General features: G+C 44.5%; 1 protein-coding gene across 3 annotated transcripts in view; it reads right to left on the bottom strand.

Moving 5' to 3' along the window:
• Positions 1-10,983: 10,983 nt before the first annotated feature.
• Positions 10,984-27,067, bottom strand: part of RCAN2 (regulator of calcineurin 2) — a 73,243-nt gene continuing 57,159 nt past the window's right edge. For all 3 annotated transcript variants that reach the window (XM_072143717.1, XM_072143718.1, XM_072143720.1), the window contains 3 exons: positions 25,406-25,579; positions 25,119-25,290; positions 10,984-11,516 (listed from right to left, as the gene is read on the bottom strand). In XM_072143717.1, the coding sequence (XP_071999818.1) occupies positions 11,356-11,516; positions 25,119-25,290; positions 25,406-25,579 (507 nt within the window). In that variant the 3' untranslated portion in view covers positions 10,984-11,355. The remainder of the gene's footprint in view (positions 11,517-25,118; positions 25,291-25,405; positions 25,580-27,067) is intronic.

The raw sequence follows: 27,067 nt of genomic DNA, 5'->3' as shown, positions 1-27,067 counted from the left end.
TGGTAAATAACCCAGGGACTGCCTGTATATGAAGAAGGTTCACAGGCTTGGTCGTCTTCATACACACCGGGGGGTGTATGAAGAATTTGCGATTATAAAAGCAACTATGCCACCTCCATGACATGTGGGCGTGAAGGTTTGGGCATGCGGTGTGCCTGAATTATTTTGAAAAACCTACAAACTTTTGTTTGTTGTTTTTACACAAAATTACAACAGGATGGACCTGGTTTGGTTTTTCCAGCAGATACATCAAGAGGCCTCAGGGCGCTGTCACATGTTAGGGTTTTGATTCCGATTTGTAACCAATTGCATATTTGTTTGTATAGAAACAGATGTGATCGGCAATCAGCGCCGTTGTCTTGTATTGTGTAAATGCAAGACACCGGGTGCGGATTGTCGATCGCATGTGTTTTCATACAAACGAATACTATATGCAATTGGTTGCGGCCCAATACGCTGCATTTTGAATGAGTTACAAAACACAATTAAAATGCTAACATGTGACAATACCCTAAGTCTCTCCAGGTATCCGGCAGGACATGGGGCATGGCCGATGAATATCCCCCTAAATGGATTGCTGGTACCAATCAAAGGTATTAACCTACAAAATGCCACTGTGAGCATTAAAAGGTCAACTACCACCAGGATGAAGGACTGTAAGCAAATGAGCCTGAGAGGCTCCAGGCTCCATTAACAACTGTGGAGGATCCTGGAACCCCTCAGGCTCATTTGCATACAGGCTTTCATCCTGGTCGCCACATATTACGATGCAGCTATATTGTTGTAATTGGTAGGAACGAGAAGCCCTTATGGTCTGCAAATACAGTAAAAAAAGGTCAGTGGGACCCCTCGTTTTTGCAATCTGCACTGAGACCCCCGCTGATCAGTAAGTTATGCCCTATCCCGTGGATAGGGCCTAACTTGTCTTCGTAGGAAAACCCCTTTAAGGCTTTTTTTTTGTACCAAAGGTTCATATTTTATATAAAAACTGAATAAAAGCTTTATGAATTTGGTGTCCTCGTGATCACACTTACCCAAGGAATTAAGGGGGATGTATGATTTGGAGCATACAGTGAAAGCCATACATACGTAGCCCACAAAAAAAATGACATAAGTATGTTTTTTTTGTCAATTTTACCCCATTGGGATTTTTTCCCGCTTTCCAGTACATGGCATAGAATATTAAATACCATCACTAGGAAGGACAATTTGTTATGCAGAAAACAAGCCTCATACAGCTCTGCACATGGAAATAACACAGTTATGGATTTTTAAAGACACAGAAGTAAAAATGGAAAATCAAAGATGAAAATGGTCTGGCCTTTAACCCTTTAAGGGTTAATATTCCATGCAGTGCCCTAGGAAGCTGGAAAAAAATTCCAAATGTGGTATAAATGACAAAAAAAGTTGCATTAGTTTTATTACAGGCTCGGTTTCACACACCTTTTACTTTTTTAAACTTTGTACGGAGCTGGAGAAGCTGACGTTTTCAGTGATATCAGTTTGTGAAATGAAGAAGCTTTTCATCACTTTTTATTCAAATGTTTGTGCATTGAAATGGTGATGAATCTGCAATTTGGACACCATGGCGGGTGGGGGGTTTTGGTAAAACTGAGGATGCGGTCACACGTAACGCGGGATATACTGATAATACCGACGCTGGGGTCACACGTAACGCGGGGTATGCTGATAATACTGAGGCTGCAGTCACACGTAATGTGGGGTATGCTGGTAATACTGAGGCTGCAGTCACACGTAACGCAGGGCATGCTGGTAATACTGAGGCTGCAGTCACACGTAACGCAGGGTATGCTGGTAATACCGACGCTGGGGTCACACGTAACGTGGGGTATGCTGGTAATACTGAGGCTGCGGTCACACATAACGCAGGGTATGCTGGTAATACTGAGGCTGCGGTCACACATAACGCAGGGTATGCTGGTAATACTGAGGCTGCGGTCACACATAACGCAGGGTATGCTGGTAATACTGAGGCTGCAGTCACACATAACGCAGAGTATGCTGGTAATACTGAGGCTGTGGTCACACATAACGCAGAGTATGCTGGTAATACTGAGGCTGTGGTCACACATAACGCAGAGTATGCTGGTAATACTGAGGCTGTGGTCACACATAACGCAGAGTATACTGGTAATACTGAGGCTGGGGTTACACATAACGCGGGGTCTGCTGGTAATACTAAGGCTGCGGTCACATGTAACACGGGGTATGCTGGTAATACTGAGGCTGCGGTCACATGTAATGCGGGGTATGCTGGTAATACTAAGGCTGCGGTCACATGTAACGCAGGGTATGCTGGTAATACTGAGGCTGCGGTCACACGTAACGTGGGGTATGCTGGTAATACTGAGGCTGCAGTCACACGTAACGCAGGGTATGCTGGTAATACCAACGCTGGGGTCACACGTAACGTGGGGTATGCTGGTAATACTGAGGCTGCGGTCACACATAACGCAGGGTATACTGGTAATACCAACGCTGGGGTCACACGTAACGTGGGGTATACTGGTAATACTGAGGCAGGGGTTACACATAACGCGGGGTCTGCTGGTAATAGTAAGGCTGGGGTCACATGTAACGCTGGGTATGCTGGTAATACTGAGGCTGCGGTCACACATAACGCAAGGTATGCTGGTAATACTGAGGCTGCGGTCACATGTAACACGGGGTATGCTGGTAATACTGAGGCTGCGGTCACATGTAACACGGGGTATGCTGGTAATACTGAGGCTGCGGTCACATGTAACACGGGGTATGCTGGTAATACTGAGGCTGCGGTCACATGTAATGCGGGGTATGCTGGTAATACTGAGGCTGCGGTCACATGCAACACGGGGTATGCTGGTAATACTGAGGCTGCGGTCACATGTAATGCGGGGTATGCTGGTAATACTGAGGCTGCGGTCACATGCAACACGGGGTATGCTGGTAATACTGAGGCTGCAGTCACATGTAACACGGGGTATGCTGGTAATACTGAGGCTGCGGTCACATGTAATGCGGGGTATGCTGGTAATACTGAGGCTGCGGTCACATGTAACACGGGGTATGCTGGTAATACTGAGGCTGCGGTCACATGTAACACGGGGTATGCTGGTAATACTGAGGCTGCGGTCACATGTAATGCGGGGTATGCTGGTAATACTGAGGCTGCGGTCACATGTAACACGGGGTATGCTGGTAATACTGAGGCTGCGGTCAAACATAACGCGGGGTATGCTGGTAATACTGAGGCTGCGGTCAAACGTAACGCGGGGTATGCTGGTAATACTGAGGCTGCGGTCACATGTAACACGGGGTATGCTGGTAATACTGAGGTTGCGGTGAAACATAACGCGGGGTATGCTGGTAATACTGAGGCTGTGGTCACACGTAACGCAGGGTATGCTGGTAATACTGAGGCTGCGGTCAAACATAACGCGGGGTATGCTGGTAATACTGAGGCTGCGGACAAACGTAACGCGGGGTATGCTGGTAATACTGAGGCTGCGGTCACATGTAACACGGGGTATGCTGGTAATACTGAGGCTGCGGTCACATGTAACACGGGGTATGCTGGTAATACTGAGGCTGCGGTCACATGTAACACGGGGTATGCTGGTAATACTGAGGCTGCGGTCACATGTAACGCGGGGTATGCTGGTAATACTGAGGTTGCGGTGAAACATAACGCGGGGTTTGCTGGTAATACTGAGGCTGCGGTCACACGTAACGCGGGGTATGCTGGTAATACTGAGGCTGCGGTCACACGTAACACATTGATTCTTTCAGCCCTTGCATTTGGACAATACAAGACACTGGGTGCCGGTTATCCATCACATGCGTCTGCATAGAAGCGCATCCTGCCCCCGTGCGCTTTGATTCCATTTCTAAACACAGTCAGCGCGTTACATGTGACATCACTCCTTATTCTACAGCAATACTTAATACAGTCAATCAAAGTACTACAACTTTCAACATCTCATTCAACTGCTGGGAGTTGTAGTTGTTGAGGCCACTGTTATTCTGTATGTATATACACATTGCAGGGATGTAATGAGGTGCACTGTGTGTGTGTAAATGTGATGCACTTTTATTTTGTACCTTTTTCTTGTGCTGGAAGCCATCAGCAGCTCCTCATCCATCCTGAGCTCCTGCACATGAGGGCAGCCTGTGCTGTGCCAGGGGGGGACACTCCAGCATGACCAGGAGGAAGGGGGCCCACTGTGACAACTAGGGGGCCCACGTCCTCTGGTCTGTAATTAGTGACAGCTCACTGTCTGCTCCTCCAGTGAATCAGGGGCCATGTTCTCCTGCAGTGACGCAGGGGCTGAGGTGCTCAGTGCAGGGAGGAGGAAATGTCTTACTCACTGCCCCAGCGCTGCTATGGGAAGAGCAGAGAACCTGTCTCTCCCTCCTGCAGGACGTCATAGTCCCCCCTGCTGCCCCCCTCCTCCAGCCTCAGCTGAATGTGCCTGCACAGACACAGATAACAGATGGTGACTCATGATAAGGGCCCACCAGGGTTTTGACCAGTATCCCGGCAGGCCAGTCCGAGCCTGCATCCTAGATTATAGGAGCCATAACTTTGGATCCCTGGCACCTAGAATCTCTTGGCTGCTTGGGACTGAAGGAAAAGCGTGACGGTGTGGAGAACACTAGATTATCTTTGAAGGTCCTCCTGTTGGCCACATGACTCTTCCTGTACAGCGGGACCCTGGAGAGAAGCTACAGTGTTAGTCCCGAATTTGCCCTCCGGCTTTTAGTTGTATCGGTGTCCACAGAATGCTGATGTGAATGATAGTTGTGAGAGAACAGTTCAACAAATGAATAAATTACAGCTTATATTGGTACTTTGTGATAAGTAAGTGGATTTTAGTAAGTGGATTCTGTAAAAGGTTCACTGTCTGGGTCAGAGGGGACGATCAGCCATGGTTCAGACTCTATACTCTCCCACCATACAGAATATTGTGCTGCACAGTTGATTATGATTTTTCACCACAAGAGGGCGCCGTGTCTCTATCATCTACAGATAATTATTAATATAGGATCCAGGTCAGAAATCCTTATAGTTGTGATTTTGTGCAACTTTTTGCATACCGCGGCTTCTCAGCAAATGACAATTTACATGTTTGTGTTGTTTAATGGGGTTTTCTGGGAATTACTATTAATGGCCTATTCTGAGTGTTATTCTATGGGGGGAAAATGTTTGGAAATATTTGTCTCCGCAGGGTATACATCATGCAGTTCATGTGCAATGTCCATCCACCAGGGGCCTGACCACAGTGCGGGGACAGATGGACTCCTTGGTACCTGAGTGGCTGGCTCGTAGTGTGGCCTAGCATCAGGTAAATGTCCCGGGTGGCTTGGTTCAGGAGAACAGGCCTCCTCCATGGCCATCAGGGACAGCAGGGATATGCAGGAACAAGGGGAGGCCGTAGCACAGTGAAGGGTTCCCCTTGGGGCATAGATCCCCGAGCAGATGGTGAAGGGGAGGCCCATGATGTTAGTGGCAGCAGACCAGGGATCACACAGGGAGATGGGGATCATGAACAAAAACTTACTTCAATGTCACATAGTGACGACAAAGCAAGTAGCAGTTCGTAAAAAAAAATTCCGAATACAGTGAAATTGGCGAAAAAAAACGCATTTACATTTTCTTGTGGGCTTGGATTTTACGGCTTTCGCCCCAAATGACATGTCTACCATATTATATCAGTTGGCATGATTGGGGGGGGATACCAAATTTTTATAGGTTTTTATAATGTTTCCAAACATTTACAAAAATTAAAACCTCCTGTATTAAAAAAAAACCAAACATTTTTTTATTTTGCCATCTTCGGGTGCTAAAAACTTTTTCATACTTCGGTGTACGGAGCTGTATGTAGGGTCAAATCTCTGTCATCTGCAGATAAAAGGTGTGTGGGGGGTATTAATGATGACACCAGGGACTCTGTCTTCTTTGAAGGCATGTATATATGATCTTTTAAAAATAATTATGGTAATTATAAAAGCTAATTAGTAATTAGTATTAAAAAAAACTTATGGGAACCTGTTATTAGTTGAAAATGTTTGTCCTGATGACAGGTTCCCTTGAGGTGATGGGAGAGTTAAAAACCCTTAAGTTGAACTGCTAGATAACTAGACAGTTTCATGTCAATGGGGGGTCTGATTGCTGGGCCCCCCATGGATTTAGGAAACCCCTGGTAAATGAAGCACCAGTACACACACACATCGGCCAGCACTAAATTTACTTCAAAAATGTGTAGCCCCATAGAGGTAAACAGAGCACCCATCCTGAGGATAAGTTACCCATTTCAAGGAATTGTCTATGAAATACAATCCTATGCACAGGACTATCCCAGAACCTGCACCAGTTGGCTCCATGTCCATTGTAGTGGCCGAATGCTGTAACTACAGCCACGACTCCAACCAAAGTGAAAGTGTAATTCCCAGACCAACCCCTTTAAACTCCCAATCACTGCAGGTATATTATACCCCCCCACGTCAGTAATAACAGGAGGCAAGAAACATAAATAATCACAGTTTTATTTCTTTTCTACTCAAATTTTAACTAATTTATACAAAACACCATACTCAGGCGATTATACAAATGTACAAAAATGCATCTGCTCGGACAACGTTGTAACTGGATCTAGTGACAATCGCAGTTCATTGTAGGCTACGGTGAAATGCGTCAGTGCGTTATTAACAAGGACCTGGACTGTCGGAAAACAACGGACCCAACACATCGCTGATTTATCTAATTATTACACAAAAAGAAGACGCGGCCGTGCTGGAAATCTGCAACATGCAAAATGTTATGATGTAGGCAGGATGGTGACCGGACGATACACGATATACACCGAGAGGCTAACCAGCATGTACTGAATGCAAACATGGCTGCTCCATCGTACTACCATATACTGCTACTTAAAGGGGGTTTCCATCTTACTGATATTGATGATCTCCGCTCTCCTTTAAGTGAATTGGAGATGAGTTGCAGTACGGCATTTTGGCCACTACAAAGAATGGAGCTGCCTCCTCTGTGCAGTAACAAAGTTTGGCCACTACACAGAGGATGGCGCTGTTCTACTGGCTCTGTTCTCTGTGCTGGATCCAGAGTGTGATATTGATAATCTATCTATAAACTGAGCAATTACAACTCAGCTCCTCTTTAAGTGAATAGGAGATGATTGCACTAACAAAGTTTGGCCACTACACAGAGGATTGCGCTGTACTACTGGCTCTGTTATCTGGACCCCCACATCCGACACAGAAATCAGCACAGAGAACAGCGCCGTTGTCTGTATAGTGGCCAAACTTTGTTACTGCAATTCACCTCCTAATCACTTAAAGGGGCGTTGAGCTGTAATTGCTCAGTTTATATAAAGATTATCAATATCACACTCGGGACCCCCACCCCCGACACAGAAATCAGCACAGAGTGTGATATTGATAATCTATATACTGAAGAATTACAGCACAGCTCCCCTTTAAGTGATTTAAGGAGGTGAATTGCAGTAACAAAGTTTGGCCACTACACAGAGGACGGAGCTGTACTACAAGCTCTGTTCTCTATGCTGATTTCTGTGTCGGAGGTGGGGGTCCAGAGTGTCAGACCCCCACTCTTCTGATACTGATTATCTATCTATAAGATGGGTAATTACAGCTCAGTTCAGGAGCTGAGTTGCAGTAGCAAAGTTTGTCCACTACACACTAAAAGGAGCTGCACTTCTAGCATCATTCTCTGTATCTATTTTAGCGTCAGAGGTTGGGGTCCGGAGTGAAACCCAAACTAATCTGATACTTAGGATCTATCCTATTAAATAGGTCATCAATATCAGTAAGGTGGAAAACATCTTTTACTTTTGCTAATACCTTTAGTCACCACTAGGGGGAGCTCACTGTATACAAATGTATACACCCAATTAAATAGGTATTCCAGTTGTAGCAAATATAGGTCATTCTTTATATATTGTAAAGGGCAGTTTCCAAATTGCTCATGTTTATCAAGATCTCTGCTTGCTGTTGTTCCACAGGACTTGTATTGTTTGTCTGTCACATGACAGACACAAAAGATGGATGTCAACAAGCAGAGATCTTAAAAACCGTGATAAATTCTTACAATAAGTATACTAAATTTTAATGCAAAAAACCCCCAAAAACTTTCTATTGTGAGGCTGGAATACCCCTTTAAGCTACATAAAACCATTTGCTGTGAGCTCCCCCTTGTGGTCAGAATTATAGTTTTTAGACAGATTTTTTAGATTTCAGATTCCTCCTGCATAGATATATTATTATTAATCAGAACAGATTATTATAAGTGAATGGTGATTTTTTAAATTTGTAAATATGAACCTCTGAGATGGGGGAGGATAATTTTGAGAGTTGCTGTGGCGCTCTGTGATTGGCTATGATAAGGCCATTGTGCTTTTTCATTGTATTTACATAGAAGTTGTCTTTTCTGTGACAATTTGTACATTTCTCACTCTGGAAGCCATAACCATAATACTGATATACATACCTCCCAACATTTGGGAAAAGGAAAGAGGGACAAAATGGCGGCACGCGTAGCGTGCCGCGGCGATCCCCCTAAGCCACACCCCCAATCACTCCCTGGCCACGCCCCAAATTTTAGCCATATTAAAAATAATAAAAATCATAATTTAAAAAAAAAAAAAATAAAAATATTATCCTCATTGGGATTTGAACCCAGAACCTGCAGTGTCCATGTACAATAATAACACAGCGCCTCAACCCACTGAGCTATAACCTCAGTGATTAACAAGTGGAGAATTTTGGTAACTAAGAACTATATACTGCCTTGGTATATAGGGAGGGATCTTCTCAGATTATTGTAATTATTGAGACTATTATTATTATTATTATTATTATTATTATTATTGAGATGATTATTATTATTTTTACTATTATTAATAATCATCTCCATAATAATAAAATTTATAATAATAATAATAGTCTCAATAATTACAATAATAATCTCTGAGAAGATCCCTCTCTATATATCAGTGCATTAGTCTGTATCACAATGTAACACTGGCTGATAACATGTCTTACTTACCAGAAATCCTCAGCTCTGTATCACTGGGCTTATAGCTCAGTTAGTTAGGCTCCTGTCTATGGTGCAGAGGGTCCCAGGTTCGAATCTCAGCCTGGGCAAAACTTTATTTAATTTAATTATATAAAGAGCTTGTGTCTGGGGAAGACCTGGAGACCATATATGGACAGATAGAGATCTGAGCTGATGACGTAGTCCCTGCTCTCTCCACTAAGCCGACACTTCTCTGAAAAGGATTCCCTGCCCGATGTCTGCTCTGGAGAACCCTAGGAGATGCAGTGACCATATATGGACAGATCTGAAGCTGATGACGTGGTCCCTGCTCTGCGCTAAGCCCGACACTTCTCTGAAAAGGATTCCCTCCCGATGTCTGTAGAAGCCATTCTGTACTGTGAGTTCAGACTTTCAAAGTATTTACTATGCGGACACAGCAGCGGGACACAGCGGGACCTGGGGGGAGAATCCGTGACAATATCATAGCTGCCCGTGACGCGGGGCAGGGGTACGAAAAACGGGAAAGTCCCGTCAAAATCGGGACGGTTGGGAGCTATGGATATATGAAAATATCCTGTATCATCCTTCAGAACATATGGAAAAAGCTAAGAATTCTCCACTCATACAAAGCTTAAAGGGGGTTTCCACCCAAATTGTAAATGATTAAATATTATACTAAATCTTGGGTTGGAGCATCAGAAAAAAATTGTACTTAAGAGAGATGCTGATATATTTCTGGCAGCCATTTTGAAAAATGGACAACAGGAAGTGCAGCCATGCTTGTTTTCAATAGCTGATGCAGAACTTTATTGACCAAACATGCTGACAAATTCAAAATTATAACATCAGTTTTTAAGGGGACAATTGAAAAGTGACCAGCAGTGTGTTTGCACTTCCTGTTGTAGTAAAATAGACGCTGCTGATGTTGAAATATTATTACCTAACTTTGCCACTTTCATATTTGATTTTCTGTAATTTAATCTTTCAGGAAGGAAAAACTTTAATCAAAAGTAATATGCTGTGTTATACCGCATGCAGGAGCTGAGGGGAGGAGCTTAGCCAGGTCACCTTCAATCCTTTTGTCATGCTCCGCCCCCTCAGCACTGGACATACAGTGTATCAGCTTTTCCCTGACTCTCCCTTAAGGTTAAGCAGCTTTTATAACTTTACCTTTAACCGATGGCATAAGCAGGAGCCATGCCTAGTTAAATCTATCAGTCTCTCATTGCAACCCTTAAAGGGATTTTTTTTTTTTAGACTGATGCTCTTTTTCCTCCTCCATTTTGTTTCAATTCTCTAACTCAAGATCTCTGCTTGCAAATTCAGCATAATTGTGGCACCCCGCCCCCCCCCCCCCCTTTGCCCTCATATTAGGTCTATATCTAAATTCTACTACTGGATATAAACTGTACTGTTTCCGTTCACTGACAGCAAGCAGATACCTTAAATGTAGAGAAGATCTAAAACATAAATTATATTAAAAAGTTGCAAAACTCTTCATTGTATGATGATTAAGCTTTTTCTTTACAAAAGTGGAAAATCCCTTTAAGAGTTGCTTGCAAGAACTGTTGGTCTTCCACGACGGGGATTGTAACAACTGATTTGATTCAGTAATGCTATATAGATACTTAAAGGGATACTCCATGTGTCTTGTGCAGGGCCAGAGAATGACGCAAGGATTCTCTCTTTGGTTTACTTAGACTACCTGTGTCTTGCTCCGCCCACTCAAGCCCCTCCTTGCCGCCTGGAGTCCTCCCTTTCGTTAGGCCATCCGGATACCTGCACTTAAATTAGCAGCCAATTTGTAACATGAACCAACATTCAATAAATGTCATCTCCCGCTCTGCTCCTTGCTATTGGACCATTTCCCGATTCTGGTTCAGATACATGAACACGTAACTTTACGAAAAAAAAGCGTCGACGACTCACAATACAACCGTAACGTGATGTGCAAACATGAAACAAAACAGGAAACACTTTTTTTTTTGCCTTTTGATATGTCATCGATATCAATAGAGAAACCCTGTCCTCAGCCCTTTAAGAACTCGCTTGGTGTCAGAAGGACTTGGAAAGTTGAGCAGACGACGCGCTTCAAGTCACGGCTGGCACGCGGCAAGTTTACCAAGGCTTCACTACAGCTTTCATATGGACTCGTGCTAATATGACCGTGTAGCGTTAACATCCCTAGATAAAGGAAACAAAATCCTACTGTCTAGAAGAAGAGAGAGAGCGATAGAAATCGGTGGGTGGTAACACTGTGTCGGGAGGGGGCGGGGCGGTCAGTTGGATTGGGCAGGGGGCGGGCCGGGGCGTCGTGTCGGGATGATTCGAGGTTTGGGTGAAGTTTTTGCATCCTCCTCCTCTTCCAGGTCACTGTCACATACATGGACTACAACGCTGGGGGTGGACTCTGTTCCCGCATGGAGCTCGTACTTCTGACCTGCAGGGAGACAACAAAAAGTCAATGGAATTAGGAGCCAAATTATGAAATAATCCAGATTATCAGACATTGTAACATACACAAAACTGACTTCTAAAGGGAACCAACGACTCCAACTATGGCTCCCAATCCTGCGTTACTCCGGTACTTCCATTTTTCATGCCTGATCCTCTCCGAAATGTCTGCGGATGCTCTTCAGCCAATGGAGTGGTCTCCAAGTACCGCAAAGCGTCTCTTACATTTTTGTGGGAACATCACTTCCTTTCCTGTCCCCTGGTCTTAAAAAGTCGGTTCCATGAAAACCCCAGAACTTCCGCCCAGATGCAGGGTTGTAAACTATAAGTACCAGAACAATGGGGTGGGGCAAGTACCATATACACTTGAGTATAAGGCTAGTTTTTCAGCACAAAAAAATGTGCTGAAAACCCAAACTCGGCTTATACTCGAGTAAAAGAAATATATATCAATATATACTGGGGCTATATACTGGGGGATATGGGATGGCAGGCTATATACTGGGGGGCAGGTGCTGGCTATATACTAATGGGCAGGGTCCGGCAGGCTATATACTGGGGAGGCTGTGACTAAGGCATTTCCTACCCTCAGTGTATACTCGAGTCAATAGGTTTTCCCAGGTTTTTGTGGTAAAATTAGGGGCCTCGGCTTATACTTGGGTTGGCTTATACTCGAGTATATACGGTATGTATTTTTGGACCTTTATCTGCAGCTCTCATTTCCAACTTTGTCTTTAGCTGCCTGTATTTCTGGTTCTGTAGCTCACAAAGCCGTGAGCCTGGTGTGATCTGAAAGATGAGATTCTTATCTTTAAAATGACACAAAAAGCATTTTTCTAGGTGCTATAGAACTGAATATAGGGGAAGTGACACTACCCATGAAACCACTAAACATGAAAATGAGGTGAGAATAGTTATATCTGTCCAAGTTTGAGGGGAGATTTCTTTTTATAAGTAAACAAATAAAATTTCACTTAAAACATGGAATTTAATAATTGAGGGGGCTAGTGGTTTAATGGGGTAAAAGCTGGTGACAAGTTTCCTTTAAAGGGGTCGCATAAGATTATAAAAACATCTGCTAGCAACAGCGCCACCACCGTCCATAGGTCGTGACTGGCATTGAAGCTCAGTGGCTTTGATGTGAGTGTAAACCTGCGGACAATCCCTTTAATTAATGTAAGAAGTTGATGCAATGACTCAGTAGTGATTAGCCTCAGTAGTAATTGACAGTAATAGCGATGTTGTCCTTTACACCCTCGCGTGCGAATCTGACAATAACTAGTAAGTGTGTGGTTAACACTAGACAGAGAATAATTAGGGTCTACTGATGGCTACATCCACGTTTCGCCTTTAATGATGCATTTGGCACCAGGCCAAGGCTCTATACCCAGTATATGATACGTGCGGCTCTGCGTTACCGCATGGAAATAATTAGAGGATTGTGTCCCACACGCCGGCCCTGAATGGCACACGCGGTCACTCCAGCACGTAGGCCTGAAAGCAGAGCGTCTCCATTGTGACGAGATGCAGAAGATTAGCGCGTTGTCAGGAACACCGGGTGGCGAGGACAAGCTGCACAAAAGAATCCGGGAACAATGTAATTTGCCGTCGACTTTGTAGAACAGATTTCTGGGAAATTGTAGGGGTGGGGAACGGCACAAAAAGTGTCTGCTAAAATTTAAAACCAAGGCCAAACCTATAGTGAAACAGTCAAGTGAGATTCCTGCACTGCCCGACCCTGTGCCTACCCTCCTCATCAGGACTGTATCATTCAACAAATTCAGGTGACACTTCAAGGGGTTGGGACAAGCAAAAGACAGGAAAATTAGAAAACCCATTAAGGGGTTGGGACAAGCAAAAGACCCTTCAAGTAGTTAGGACAGTGATGGCGAACCTTTTGGAGTCGGAGTGCCCAAGCTACAACCAAAAAATGTAAGCAGTAACTTATTGATCCCTGCTGTATCACAGGTTTTAATCGTATTGGCGTCCTGAGTTCACCAATACAATAGAAAGATGATGGAAACATTTGGATTGTAGCTTCCCTCCAGGGTCCCCTGAAGAGGAATAATCAGGGGAGCCAGAGCAGGAGCTCCAATGACAATCCATCTCTATCCACACCTTCTGGATACTCCTGAAGTCCTGGCAGCCAAATAGCGCTGAGCATGGCACGTCCTGGGCTGTATTGTATCACAGGAGGAAGCCTAGCTGGCAAACTCTGTGTTGGGGTGAAGACCTGGGTGCCCACAGAAAGGGCTCTCAGTGCCACCTCTGGCACCCGTGCCAAAGGTTCGCCACCACTGGGTTAGGACAACCAAAAGACCCTTCAAGGGGCTGGGACAAGCAAGTGACTCTTCAAGGGGTTAGCTCAAGCAAAAGACCCATCAAACGGTTAGTACAAGCAAAAGATAGGACAAGCAAAAGACCTTTCAAGGGGTTAGGACAAGCAAGTAACCCCTCAATAGGTTGGGACAAGCTAGTGAGATCACTTTTCCCTCCATCCGTTTTCGTTTTTTGTGGATCGACAAAAACGGATGACATATGGATACCAGGCGGACCGCAGAAACGGACAAGGGATCCACATTTGTGTGAAAGTAGACAGAGGCCAGAGCAGAGGTCGCAGGTCATGGTTTCAGGGCGTCACACTTTCTGCTTGCTTCGGATGACCTTTATGTGAGTCACTATGGCAGATTAATTGAGGTTTCCAAAAATAATTCCACCACCCCCCCATCAGTGACTGACAGCACAGATTACACCGCATGCCATGCATCCTCAGGGGAGCAGCAGGACTGCGTCATGGCAGCGGCGGGTGTCACTACGGATCATCTGGAATGATGCACTTTTCACCCAGTTATCTCAGTCTGTCGCACGGGGCCTTGTGCACTTTGCAGGCTCTCAAGATATAAAAGAAGACGACGGCAACGATGGAGGAGGAGGGGGGGGGGGGATGGAGTGAAGAACATACTGTAGTGATTGAAGGAGATTACGGAGCCGCTCTGTTGTTAGAGGAAATTATTTGATTCCTCCGTGCTCCGCTGCCCTCCAGGCTCCAGCTCATTTCTCCGCCACAAGCTGACGTCAACTCTGCCGGCAAAGCCCCACCAGCCGAGGGGTCTCTGATGGAGGCAGCAAGACGCTTAATGGTTGTGTAGACACAAAGAGGATTGTCCCTGAGCGCAGCAAGGAAATCGCCTCCCTGCTCCTGCTCGCCGGCTGATAAGATCCACCAAAATGTCACATTCTCTCCCGAAACCACTTGTATAGTCTCCGAGCAGCTTTTATCCGCAGCCCCCTGCTACCCATTATCTGCTACAGACCTAGTACAGTCAGTATGATACCACGGCCCGGTGCAGACAAACTGAGCTCTGCTACATCTGCAGATACAACAGGATGATGCATCTTTCTGATAGAGGAGTCAATGGAGAGGGGCTGTGTACTGTATATGATATATATATATATATAATTGTCCTGCCTCTTCTGTTTCCGATATAGATTACTTTCCTTCATATTTTGGTTTCTGTATAGATTACTGATCTCCATCTCCCGGTTCCTGTATAGATTACTGATCTCCATCTCCCGGTTCCTGTATAGATTACTGATCTCCATCTACTGGTTCCTGTATAGATTACTGATCTCCATCTATTGGTTCCTGTATAGATTACTGATCTCCATCTACTGGTTCCTGTATAGATTACTGATCTCCATCTACTGGTTCCTGTATAGATTATTGTCCACCATCTACTGGTTCCTGTATAGATGACTGATCTCCATCTAGTGGTTCCTGTATAGATGACTGATCTCCATCTCCCGGTTCCTGTATAGATTACTGATCTCCATCTACTGGTTCCTGTATAGATTACTGATCTCCATCTACCGGTTCCTGTATAGATTACTGATCTCCATCTACTGGTTCCTGTATAGATTACTGATCTCCATCTACTGGTTCCTGTATAGATTACTGATCTCCATCTACTGGTTCCTGTATAGATTACTGATCTCCATCTACTGGTTCCTGTATAGATTACTGATCTCCATCTACTGGTTCCTGTATAGATTACTGTCCTCCATCTACCGGTTCCTGTATAGATTATTGTCCACCATCTACTGGTTCCTGTATAGATGACTGATCTCCATCTAGTGGTTCCTGTATAGATGACTGATCTCCATCTCCCGGTTCCTGTATAGATTACTGATCTCCATCTACTGGTTCCTGTACAGATTACTGTCCTCCATCTCCCGGTTCCTGTATAGATTACTGATCTCCATCTACTGGTTCCTGTATAGATTACTGATCTCCATCTACTGGTTCCTGTATAGATTACTGATCTCCATCTACTGGTTCCTGTATAGATTACTGATCTCCATCTACTAGTTCCTGTATAGATTACTGATCTCCATCTACTAGTTCCTGTATAGATTACTGATCTCCATCTACTGGTTCCTGTATAGATTACTGATCTCCATCTACTGGTTCCTGTATAGATTACTGATCTCCATCTACCGGTTCCTGTATAGATTACTGATCTCCATCTACTGGTTCCTGTATAGATTACTGATCTCCATCTACTGGTTCCTGTATAGATTACTGATCTCCATCTACTGGTTCCTGTATAGATTACTATCCTCCATCTACCGGTTCCTGTATAGATTATTGTCCACCATCTACTGGTTCCTGTATAGATGACTGATCTCCATCTAGTGGTTCCTGTATAGATGACTGATCTCCATCTCCCGGTTCCTGTATAGATTACTGATCTCCATCTACTGGTTCCTGTACAGATTACTGTCCTCCATCTCCCGGTTCCTGTATAGATTACTGATCTCCATCTAGTGGTTCCTGTATAGATTACTGATCTCCATCTACTGGTTCCTGTATAGATTACTGATCTCCATCTACTGGTTCCTGTATAGATTACTGATCTCCATCTCCCGGTTCCTGTATAGATTACTGATCTCCATCTCCCGGTTCCTGTATAGATTACTGATCTCCATCTACTAGTTCCTGTATAGATTACTGATCTCCATCTACTAGTTCCTGTATAGATTACTGATCTCCATCTACTGGTTCCTGTATAGATTACTGTCCTCCATCTACCGGTTCCTGTATAGATTTTTGTCCACCATCTACTGGTTCCTGTATAGATTACTGATCTCCATCTCCCGGTTCCTGTATAGATTATTGTCCACCATCTACTGGTTCCTGTATAGATGACTGATCTCCATCTAGTGGTTCCTGTATAGATTACTGATCTCCATCTCCCGGTTCCTGTATAGATTACTGTCCCCCAGAGGTCACACTAACATTTTTCCAGAAGGGTAATAATACTCCTCTCACCATTTTTGAGGAGTATTTTGAGCTGAGGAAGAGTATGGAATTTTCAGTTAATACAAATATATAACTCCAAGTTGTATAAATTGTTAATAGCCAGCCCCAAACCCCCTACCTCCCCACGCTGAGCAGGCTGGGGCTGCCGCCTCTAGATTTATTTCATTTATTTTTGGGGGGTTGAGGGCATAACACTTTTTTTTTTTTTTTTTTTTTTTTTTACACGGTTTATTTTTTACTAGATAATGCTTCCCAAAAACATAAGCCTTCTGACCAATGCACTTGCGTTCACTAACTAGCAAGATGTGTTTGGCCGCGATAAAGTTGTTACTTACGGAGCACAAGTGTTTTGGTTCAGGGAGGATTTTTTTCAATACAATGTGAAAACATTGGGGTCTTTGGGGTATTTATTTATTTTATCCCTTACTTGAAATGCCTGGATCATTGTACAAGCCCTGTCATCTCCTGTGTCCCCTCCTCCTCATAGATTGTAAGCTCTTGTGATCATTGTACAAGCATCTCCTGTGTCCTCTCCTCCTCATAGATTGTAAGCTCTTGTGACCATTGTACAAGCACTGTCATCTCCTGTGTCCTCCTCTTCATAAATTGCAAGCTCTTGTGACCATCGTACAAGCACTGTCATCTCCTGTGTCCCCTCCTCCTAATAGATTGTAAGCTCTTGTGACCATTGTACAAGCACTGTCACCTCCTGTGTCCCCTCCTCCTTCTCATAGATTGTAAGCTCTTGTGACCATTGTACAAGCAATGTCACCTCCTGTGCCCCCTCCTCCTCAGATTGTAAGCTCTTGTGACCATTGTACAAGCACTGTCCCCTCCTGTGTCCTCCTCCTCATAGATTGTAAGCTCTTGTGACCATTGTAAAAGCACTGTCACCTCCTGTGTCCCCTCCTCCTCATAGATTGTAAGCTCTTGTGACCATTGGACACGCACTGTCATCTCCTGTGTCCCCTCCTCCTCAGATTGTAAGCTCTTGTGACCATTGTACAAGCACTGTCACCTCCTGTGTCCCCTCCTCCTCATAGATTGTAAGCTCTTGTGACCATTGTACAAGCACTGTCACCTCCTGTGTCCCCTCCTCCTTCTCATAGATTGTAAGCTCTTGTGACCATTGTAAAAGCACTGTCACCTTCTGTGTCCCCTCCTCCTCATAGATTGTAAGCTCTTGTGACCATTGTACAAGCACTGTGTCCTCCTGTGTCCTCCTCCTCCTCATAAATTGTAAGCTCTTGTGACCATTGTAAAAGCACTGTCACCTCCTGTTCCTCCTCATAGATTGTAAGCTCTTGTGACTATTGGACACGCACTGTCACCTCCTGTGTCCCCTCCTCCTCATAGATTGTAAGCTCTTGTGACCATTGTACAAGCACCTTCCCCTCCTGTGTCCTCCTCCTCATAAATTGTAAGCTCTTGTGACCATTGTAAAAGCACTGTCACCTCCTGTTCCTCCTCATAGATTGTAAGCTCTTGTGACCACTGTACAAGCATTGTCACCTCCTGTGTACCCTCCTTCTTATAGATTGTAAGCTCTTGTGACCATTGGACACGCACTGTCACCTCCTGTGTCCCCTCCTCGTTCTCACAGATTGTAAGCTCTTGTGACCATTGGACAAGCACTTTCACCTCCTGCCACTCCCCCCTCAGATTGTAAGCTCTTGTGACCATTGTAAGATCACTGTCCCCTCCTGTGTCCCATGCAGTCCACCCATACATAGAACCTCAATCATAACTATTTTGTACAATATTGAATACATCTTATATCAGGCTCAGGTAACCAGTATAAATCAATTGAAATCCCTGGGAATAGGTCAGTCACACAAACCTGTGAGAACACCACAGCAGGCACAGGACCGTCCTCCACAGCAGGCACAGGACCGCCCACCACAGCAGGCACAGGACCCCCCACCACAGCAGGCACAGGACCCCCCACCACAGATGACAACAAACTCCTTTGAGAAAGGAGGAGAGTGGAGAAGCCTTTGATTCCAGACTTTGCCAAGTCTGCTAGTGCGCATGTGCAGCTGTATATATTAGAGCTAGAGAGACGGGTCAGGAGGGGAGGAGGAGCTGAGATCCCAGTAATGGTCACATGTCCTGTCCTCCTGCTTGTGCTTGCCCCGCCCCTTTTTAGTGTAATGTGATTCCCCAGCTGCTCCCTATATGTGAAATGAGCTTGGAGAAGACAGTGACCGGCAGCAGTGAGTGTTCAGGGGGCGTGGCTTCATCTTCCCTTCTGCCGGCAGAAGCAGAGACCTCTCTGCAGTGTAGTGGGTCCGTGTGCACGTGACTGCTCTGTGCGCTCCGCTGTCCGCTCTGCTCCTTACAAACTAGCAGGCGGCAGCTGCACAAAGTTACTGCGGAGAGCCAGCGCTTTTACAAGAAAATCACCAAGCGTATTTATACGCTTGGTGGTTTTTTTGGAGAGTAAATCAGCCTCTGCATGCGTCATAGACGCTTGTAGAGGCGTTATCGCGATCTCTGCTGTCCCCCATCTACTGGTTCCTGTATAGATTACTGATCTCCATCTCCCGGTTCCTGTATAGATTACTGATCTCCATCTACTTGTTCCTGTATAGATGACTGATCTCCATCTACTGGTTCCTGTATAGATTACTGTCCCCCATCTACTGGTTCCTGTATAGATTACTGATCTCCATCTACTGGTTCCTGTATAGATTACTGATCTCCATCTACTGGTTCCTGTATAGATTACTGATCTCCATCTACTGGTTCCTGTATAGATTACTGATCTCCATCTACTGGTTCCTGTATAGATTACTGTCCCCCATCTACTGGTTCCTGTATAGATTACTGATCTCCATCTACTGGTTCCTGTATAGATTACTGATCTCCATCTACTGGTTCCTGTATAGATTACTGATCTCCATCTCCCGGTTCCTGTATAGATTACTGATCTCCATCTACTGGTTCCTGTATAGATTACTGATCTCCATCTACTGGTTCCTGTATAGATTACTGATCTCCATCTCCCGGTTCCTGTATAGATTACTGTCCTCCATCTACTGGTTCCTGTATAGATTACTGATCTCCATCTACTGGTTCCTGTATAGATTACTGATCTCCATCTACTGGTTCCTGTATAGATTACTGATCTCCATCTACTGGTTCCTGTATAGATTACTGTCCCCCATCTACTGGTTCCTGTATAGATTACTGATCTCCATCTACTGGTTCCTGTATAGATTACTGATCTCCATCTCCCGGTTCCTGTATAGATTACTGATCTCCATCTACTGGTTCCTGTATAGATTACTGCTCTCCATCTACTGGTTCCTGTATAGATTACTGATCTCCATCTACTGGTTCCTGTATAGATTACTGATCTCCATCTATTGGTTCCTGTATAGATTACTGTCCTCCATCTACTGGTTCCTGTATAGATTACTGATCTCCATCTCCCGGTTCCTGTATAGATTACTGATCTCCATCTCCCGGTTCCTGTATAGATTACTGATCTCCATCTACTTGTTCCTGTATAGATTACTGATCTCCATCTACTGGTTCCTGTATAGATTACTGATCTCCATCTACTGGTTCCTGTATAGATTACTGATCTCCATCTACTGGTTCCTGTATAGATTACTGTCCTCCATCTACTGGTTCCTGTATAGATTACTGATCTCCATCTACTTGTTCCTGTATAGATTACTGATCTCCATCTACTGGTTCCTGTATAGATTACTGTCCCCCATCTACTGGTTCCTGTATAGATTACTGATCTCCATCTACTGGTTCCTGTATAGATTACTGATCTCCATCTACTGGTTCCTGTATAGATTACTGATCTCCATCTACTGGTTCCTGTATAGATTACTGATCTCCATCTACTGGTTCCTGTATAGATTACTGTCCCCCATCTACTGGTTCCTGTATAGATTACTGATCTCCATCTACTGGTTCCTGTATAGATTACTGATCTCCATCTACTGGTTCCTGTATAGATTACTGATCTCCATCTCCCGGTTCCTGTATAGATTACTGTCCTCCATCTACTGGTTCCTGTATAGATTACTGATCTCCATCTACTGGTTCCTGTATAGATTACTGATCTCCATCTACTGGTTCCTGTATAGATTACTGATCTCCATCTACTGGTTCCTGTATAGATTACTGTCCCCCATCTACTGGTTCCTGTATAGATTACTGATCTCCATCTACTGGTTCCTGTATAGATTACTGATCTCCATCTCCCGGTTCCTGTATAGATTACTGATCTCCATCTACTGGTTCCTGTATAGATTACTGATCTCCATCTACTGGTTCCTGTATAGATTACTGATCTCCATCTACTGGTTCCTGTATAGATTACTGATCTCCATCTATTGGTTCCTGTATAGATTACTGTCCTCCATCTACTGGTTCCTGTATAGATTACTGATCTCCATCTCCCGGTTCCTGTATAGATTACTGATCTCCATCTCCCGGTTCCTGTATAGATTACTGATCTCCATCTACTTGTTCCTGTATAGATTACTGATCTCCATCTACTGGTTCCTGTATAGATTACTGATCTCCATCTACTGGTTCCTGTATAGATTACTGATCTCCATCTACTGGTTCCTGTATAGATTACTGTCCTCCATCTACTGGTTCCTGTATAGATTACTGATCTCCATCTACTGGTTCCTGTATAGATTACTGATCTCCATCTCCCGGTTCCTGTATAGATTACTGATCTCCATCTACTGGTTCCTGTATAGATTACTGATCTCTATCTACTGGTTCCTGTATAGATTACTGTCCACCATCTACTGGTTCCTGTATAGATTACTGATCTCCATCTACTGGTTCCTGTATAGATTACTGATCTCCATCTACTGGTTCCTGTATAGATTACTGATCTCCATCTACTGGTTCCTGTATAGATTACTGATCTCCATCTAGTGGTTCCTGTATAGATTATTGTCCACCATCTACTGGTTCCTGTATAGATTACTGTCCTCCATCTACTGGTTCCTGTATAGATTACTGATCTCCATCTACCGGTTCCTGTATAGATTACTGATCTCCATCTACTGGTTCCTGTATAGATTACTGATCTCCATCTACTGGTTCCTGTATAGATTACTGTCCTCCATCTACTGGTTCCTGTATAGATTACTGATCTCCATCTACTGGTTCCTGTATAGATTATTGTCCTCCATCTACTGGTTCCTGTATAGATTACTGATCTCCATCTACTGATTCCTGTATAGATTACTGTCCTCCATCTACTGGTTCCTGTATAGATTATTGTCCCCCATCTACTGGTTCCTGTATAGATTACTGATCTCCATCTACTGGTTCCTGTATAGATTACTGATCTCCATCTCCTGTTTGCTGTATAAATTACTATCCTCCATCTCCTGTTTGCTGTAGAGATTATTAGCCTCCATCTACTAGTTCCTATATTACGTTACATTATAAGTGCCATCTTTATAGGAAAATATCAATGAATGGACACCTCATTTCCTGGTAAGAAACCTCCCAAATCTGCAATACAAGAAAGTCCTATAAACAGCCGAGCTGAGACTCATCCGCATCCAGGCAGCTGTAAATGTTCTGGAACATAATGCGAGAGATTATTGTGACATGGACCTTCCTGCTGAGTTTATAGCAGTAAAAAGTCATTCAGACCTCCGAGGTCCCATCGCCTGACAAGATTTCAGCTCCGTGAGTGTGATTAATAAGTGATAATGTTGGCTCGGCGCACTCCCTGTTCCCAGACTTCATCCTCTCCATTGTACAGGATGATGAGTTACTCTTAGAGTTACATAAAGAATTTACAGCGTGGGCTATGAAGACCAGGGATCAGCCGAAATACAGATAAAGCAGAGGTGACTTCATCTCTAGAGGTGACCTAGGAGCCATTCACTTGTCACTAGGGTCTATAATTTATGGGATGACCACGAAAAAACCCATTCAGTCTTACAGATATGTGCAACGTAAAGGTTTAGATGGAGCAAAACGTTGTCAAGGACCTGCCCTCTGAAGGTAAAGGCTTGAGATGTCATCATGGTGGACCCAAGAAAGCCTACTCAGATACTGAAGTCATAGTATGCAGAGTCATAGAAGAACGCGTGGATGCTGCCAAGTTTCTCAGTGAATGAGATCAAAGAGTTAAGTTGTCTATAAGGAGACAGGACTTTGATGTCACGCCAGGAGATGACTTCAGACGCAGATGTCTTGAAGACCTGGAGATGAGACCTTACAATGTGTAATTGCTTTCTCCGTAGGGGGCACGGTACTTGTATCAGTGACAGTCTGCTGACTCACAGAGTACGTCATGTCACAAAGAAATCACAAAGACCCCCTAATACAGCCCAGTAAGAGATCCAAGACTATATAGAGAATGTTAAAGGAGAAGGACACCCAGGATCTGTCCTTTCCCATGATCTCCAACCAAAACCCCTTTGTAGAATATTCTGTTTGTGGTACGAGGAAATTAGAACAAAATGTTCTGCCAGAATTAAGCTAGATAGAATAGAAAGTGACTTCTGGTTAGACACGTCTAGGAGATGGCTCAAGTTAGATCAATAGTTTAACCAAGAGCCTTTTCTCTCAAATTTTTTGGATCCAACCCAATGTTGCTCCAATGGTCCTGTATTCAGCATCCTATAATACCAGAATTTTCAGTGTGATCTGGAAAAGTATCATGGTACTCAATAAAAGACTTTTCAAGAAAAGAAGCAAGTGCTATTGGAATCCAAACTGTTAATTAAAATTAGTTTTTTTTTGCATCGCTATCTTTATAAAGTTGCAACTTGCTGTATAAACTTAAATATAAGCCGAGATACCTAATTTTAACATAAAAAACTGGGAAAACCTATTGACTTGAGTATAGGCTGAGGGTGAGAAATGCACAGCCTCCCCAGTATATAGCCAGCAAGCACATGCCCCCCGGTATATAGCAGGCCCCTGCCCCCCAGTATATAGCCAGCACCAGCCCCCTATTGTATAGCCAGCACCAGCCTCCTATTACAGACAGCCCCTGCCCCCTAGTATATAGCCAGCACCTGCCCCCTATTATATAGCCAGCGCCTGCCCCCTGGTATGTAGCCAGCACCAGCCCCCTATTGTATAGCCAGCACCAGCCTCCTATTACAGAGACAGCCCCTGCCCCCTAGTATATAGCCAGCACCTGCCCCCTATTATATAGCCAGCGCCTGCCCCCTGGTATGTAGCCAGAAGGCCCCTGCCCCCAGAATATAGCCAGCAGCCTCCTAGTATATAGCCATCCCTCTGCACCCTAGTATATAGCCAGCAGCCCCTAGTATATAGCCAGCCCTCTGCCCCCTAGTATATAGCCAGCCCCTGCCCCCCAGTATATAGCCAGCCCCTGCCCCCTAGTATATAGCCAGCAGCCCCATAGTATATAGCCAGCAGTCCCTAGTATATAGCCAGCCCCCTGCCTCCTAGTATATAGCCAGCCCTCTGCACCCTAGTATATAGCCAGCAGCCCCTAGTATATAGCCAGCCCCTGCCCCCTAGTACATATCCAGCAGCCCCATAGTATATAGCCAGTCCCCTGCCCCCTAATATATAGCCAGCAGCCCCTGCCCCCTAGTATATAATCAGCAGTCCCTAGTATATAGCTAGCCCCCTGCCCTCTAGTAGATAGCCAGCAGCCCCATAGTATATAGTCAGTCCCCTGCCCTCTAGTATATAGCCAGAAGCCCCTGCTCCCTAGTACATAGCCAGCCTCCTGCCCCCTAGTATATAGCTAACTCCCTAGTATATAGCCAGCATCCCCATAGTATAAAGCCAGCCCCATAAAGCCAGCCCCCTTCCCCTGCATTCCTTTAAGTTCTGGGATACATGAAAGCAGTTTTTACAAAATTCAAACGCAGCAAATCAGAAAAAAAAATTAGATCAAGACCAAATTTTCGAACCAAGTAATAGATTCCTCTAGATTAATTTCTGGTGTTGGATCTAATCAATTATGGTACTTAACAATAATTCATTTATGTATATAGCGCACACATGTTACGTAGCGCTGCACAGAGCTTGCCAAATCAGTCTTAGGAGGTATTCAAAAAATAGCGGCTGGGGTATGCAACACTACAAGGGATGGGAAGTCTCTGGTCTCCCATTCAGGTGGTTGAACTCTCTTCTTAGTGACCGCCCCTGCAGAGCAGCTTATATTATGCCCCACCCCTGATGTGCTAACTACCATCTTATCCACTCCATTATCTGATTCCTTGATCTATCAGCTACATTTACAAAGTAAAAAATCTCATTCCTTACCTGGGCCTAGCTTAGCAACTGCATAAAGGAGATCGTAATTGATGACTGGTGTAGCGTCGTCTATAGGTTTCCAACCGACTGGAGGAGATACAGGAGGAGAAATGAGGAACTGTTTTGCCGGCTGTGGGGGTGCCAGATGGAGTTTATCTCCGTCTGTCACTGTGGTTTGGACCTGTTTTTGACAATACAGAAAATATGTGATATGTATGAAAAGAAGTCATTTAATACAAAAAGTCAGCCATATATGAACATTGTCAGGGTGTCTTTAAAAAAAAAGCCAAAATTACCTGTGCAAAATAAAGCTTTAACTTCTTCCCCCTGAACGTTGTCTCGTGGAGCTCTATCCTCGCCCGCGCCGCTGCCTTAGGGTTACTGAAGTTTATTCGTACTCTTCTGAAACTCTTGAAAAGTTGTAACGTGACGCACTCGTCGTATGCCCGGAAAAGACCCTCAAACTTCTCCTGTAGTAAAGAAGGATAGTACACGTCGTCATATTGTATATATCTTTTTTCCTAGAAGGGTGGATTCTAGGTATTTTAGAAAGTATCTGGGTCACAAAACTAATGGATGTCATGGACCAATTGTTGGACCAAAGTCCTCATCCATCCAACTGGGCATCAAAACTGATTGAGGTTCTCTGGAGATCACTTAAAGCACTTACCAAAGCAGTTTGAAGAACAAGTCAACTAAATAATATAACAACACATAGTATAGTTTTGTACAATACAACAAACAAAACAGAAGATGACTCGGGTGTCAGACTACATCGAAGCTATATGTAGGGGGAGCAGGGAGTCACAGGACAAAGTCTCTTTCCAACAGCTTTGAGACAACAGCAAATTTACAAACAGAGACAAACAAAGTTTGTTGAAGTAAGACTGTTTCACTACAAGCTACTCTTTGGGTCAAAAGACCCTTGGGCTTTAAGAACTTGCTGGAGCCACAAAACCACAAGACGCCTACAACTGAGTGAGTGACAAAGCAACAGGGCACCACTGACAAAATGCCAGAGACCTCTGGATACCAGGGAGTTCCCAAGTCGTAAAATTAGGTATTAGGAACTGCCTCTGTCCCAAAACCAATAGATAATGTTGAGTGTCTCAGCTTCACAACCAAAATGAGGGGCTGCTAGAGACAAAAAAAAACACTCAAAAATCAGAGTATGACTAAGCAATAAAAACACTGGGCACCATGGATTGGCCATGATAGGAAACCTCTGGAAATCAGAGACTTCCTAAGCCATAAAAACACTGGATAACCATAGACTGGCCGAGCAATGAAACCACTGGACACCGGACACTGGCGGAGCAATGAAACCACTGAGCACCAGAGACTGGCTGAGCCACAAAACTACTGGACACCAGAGACTGGCCGAGCCACAAAACCACTGGACACCAGAGACTGGCTGAACCATAAAACCACTGGACACCAGACACTGGCTGAGCCATAAAACCATCGGGCACTAGAGACTAGTCAAGCCATAAAACCATTGGACCCCAGACACTGGTCTAGCCATAAAACCACTGGACCCCAGACACTGGTCTAGCCATACAACCACTGGGCACTAGAGACTTGCCGAGCAATAAATCCAATGGGCACCAGACATTGGCTGAGCCATAAAACCTCTGGGAACCTGACACTGGCCAACCCATAAAACCACCATGGATTGGCCATGCTAGAAAAGCACTGGAAATCAGAGACTTTGTAAGCCATAAAAACACTGGATAACCACAGACTGGCCGAGCAATAAAACCACTGGACACCAGAGACTGGCCGAGCAATAAAAACACTGGAACCAGAGACTGTCTGAGCCACAAAACCACTGGACACCAGAGACTGTCTGTGTCATAAAACCACTGGACACCGGACACTGACCAAGCGATAAAACGACTGGGCTTCAAACACTCGCCGGGCCATAAAAACACTGGGCACTAGAGACTGGCAAAGCC

The sequence above is a fragment of the Engystomops pustulosus genome, chromosome 3 (assembly GCF_040894005.1).
Source record: "Engystomops pustulosus chromosome 3, aEngPut4.maternal, whole genome shotgun sequence".
NCBI lineage: Eukaryota > Metazoa > Chordata > Amphibia > Anura > Leptodactylidae > Engystomops > Engystomops pustulosus.
This window is presented reverse-complemented; position numbering and strand designations above follow the sequence as displayed.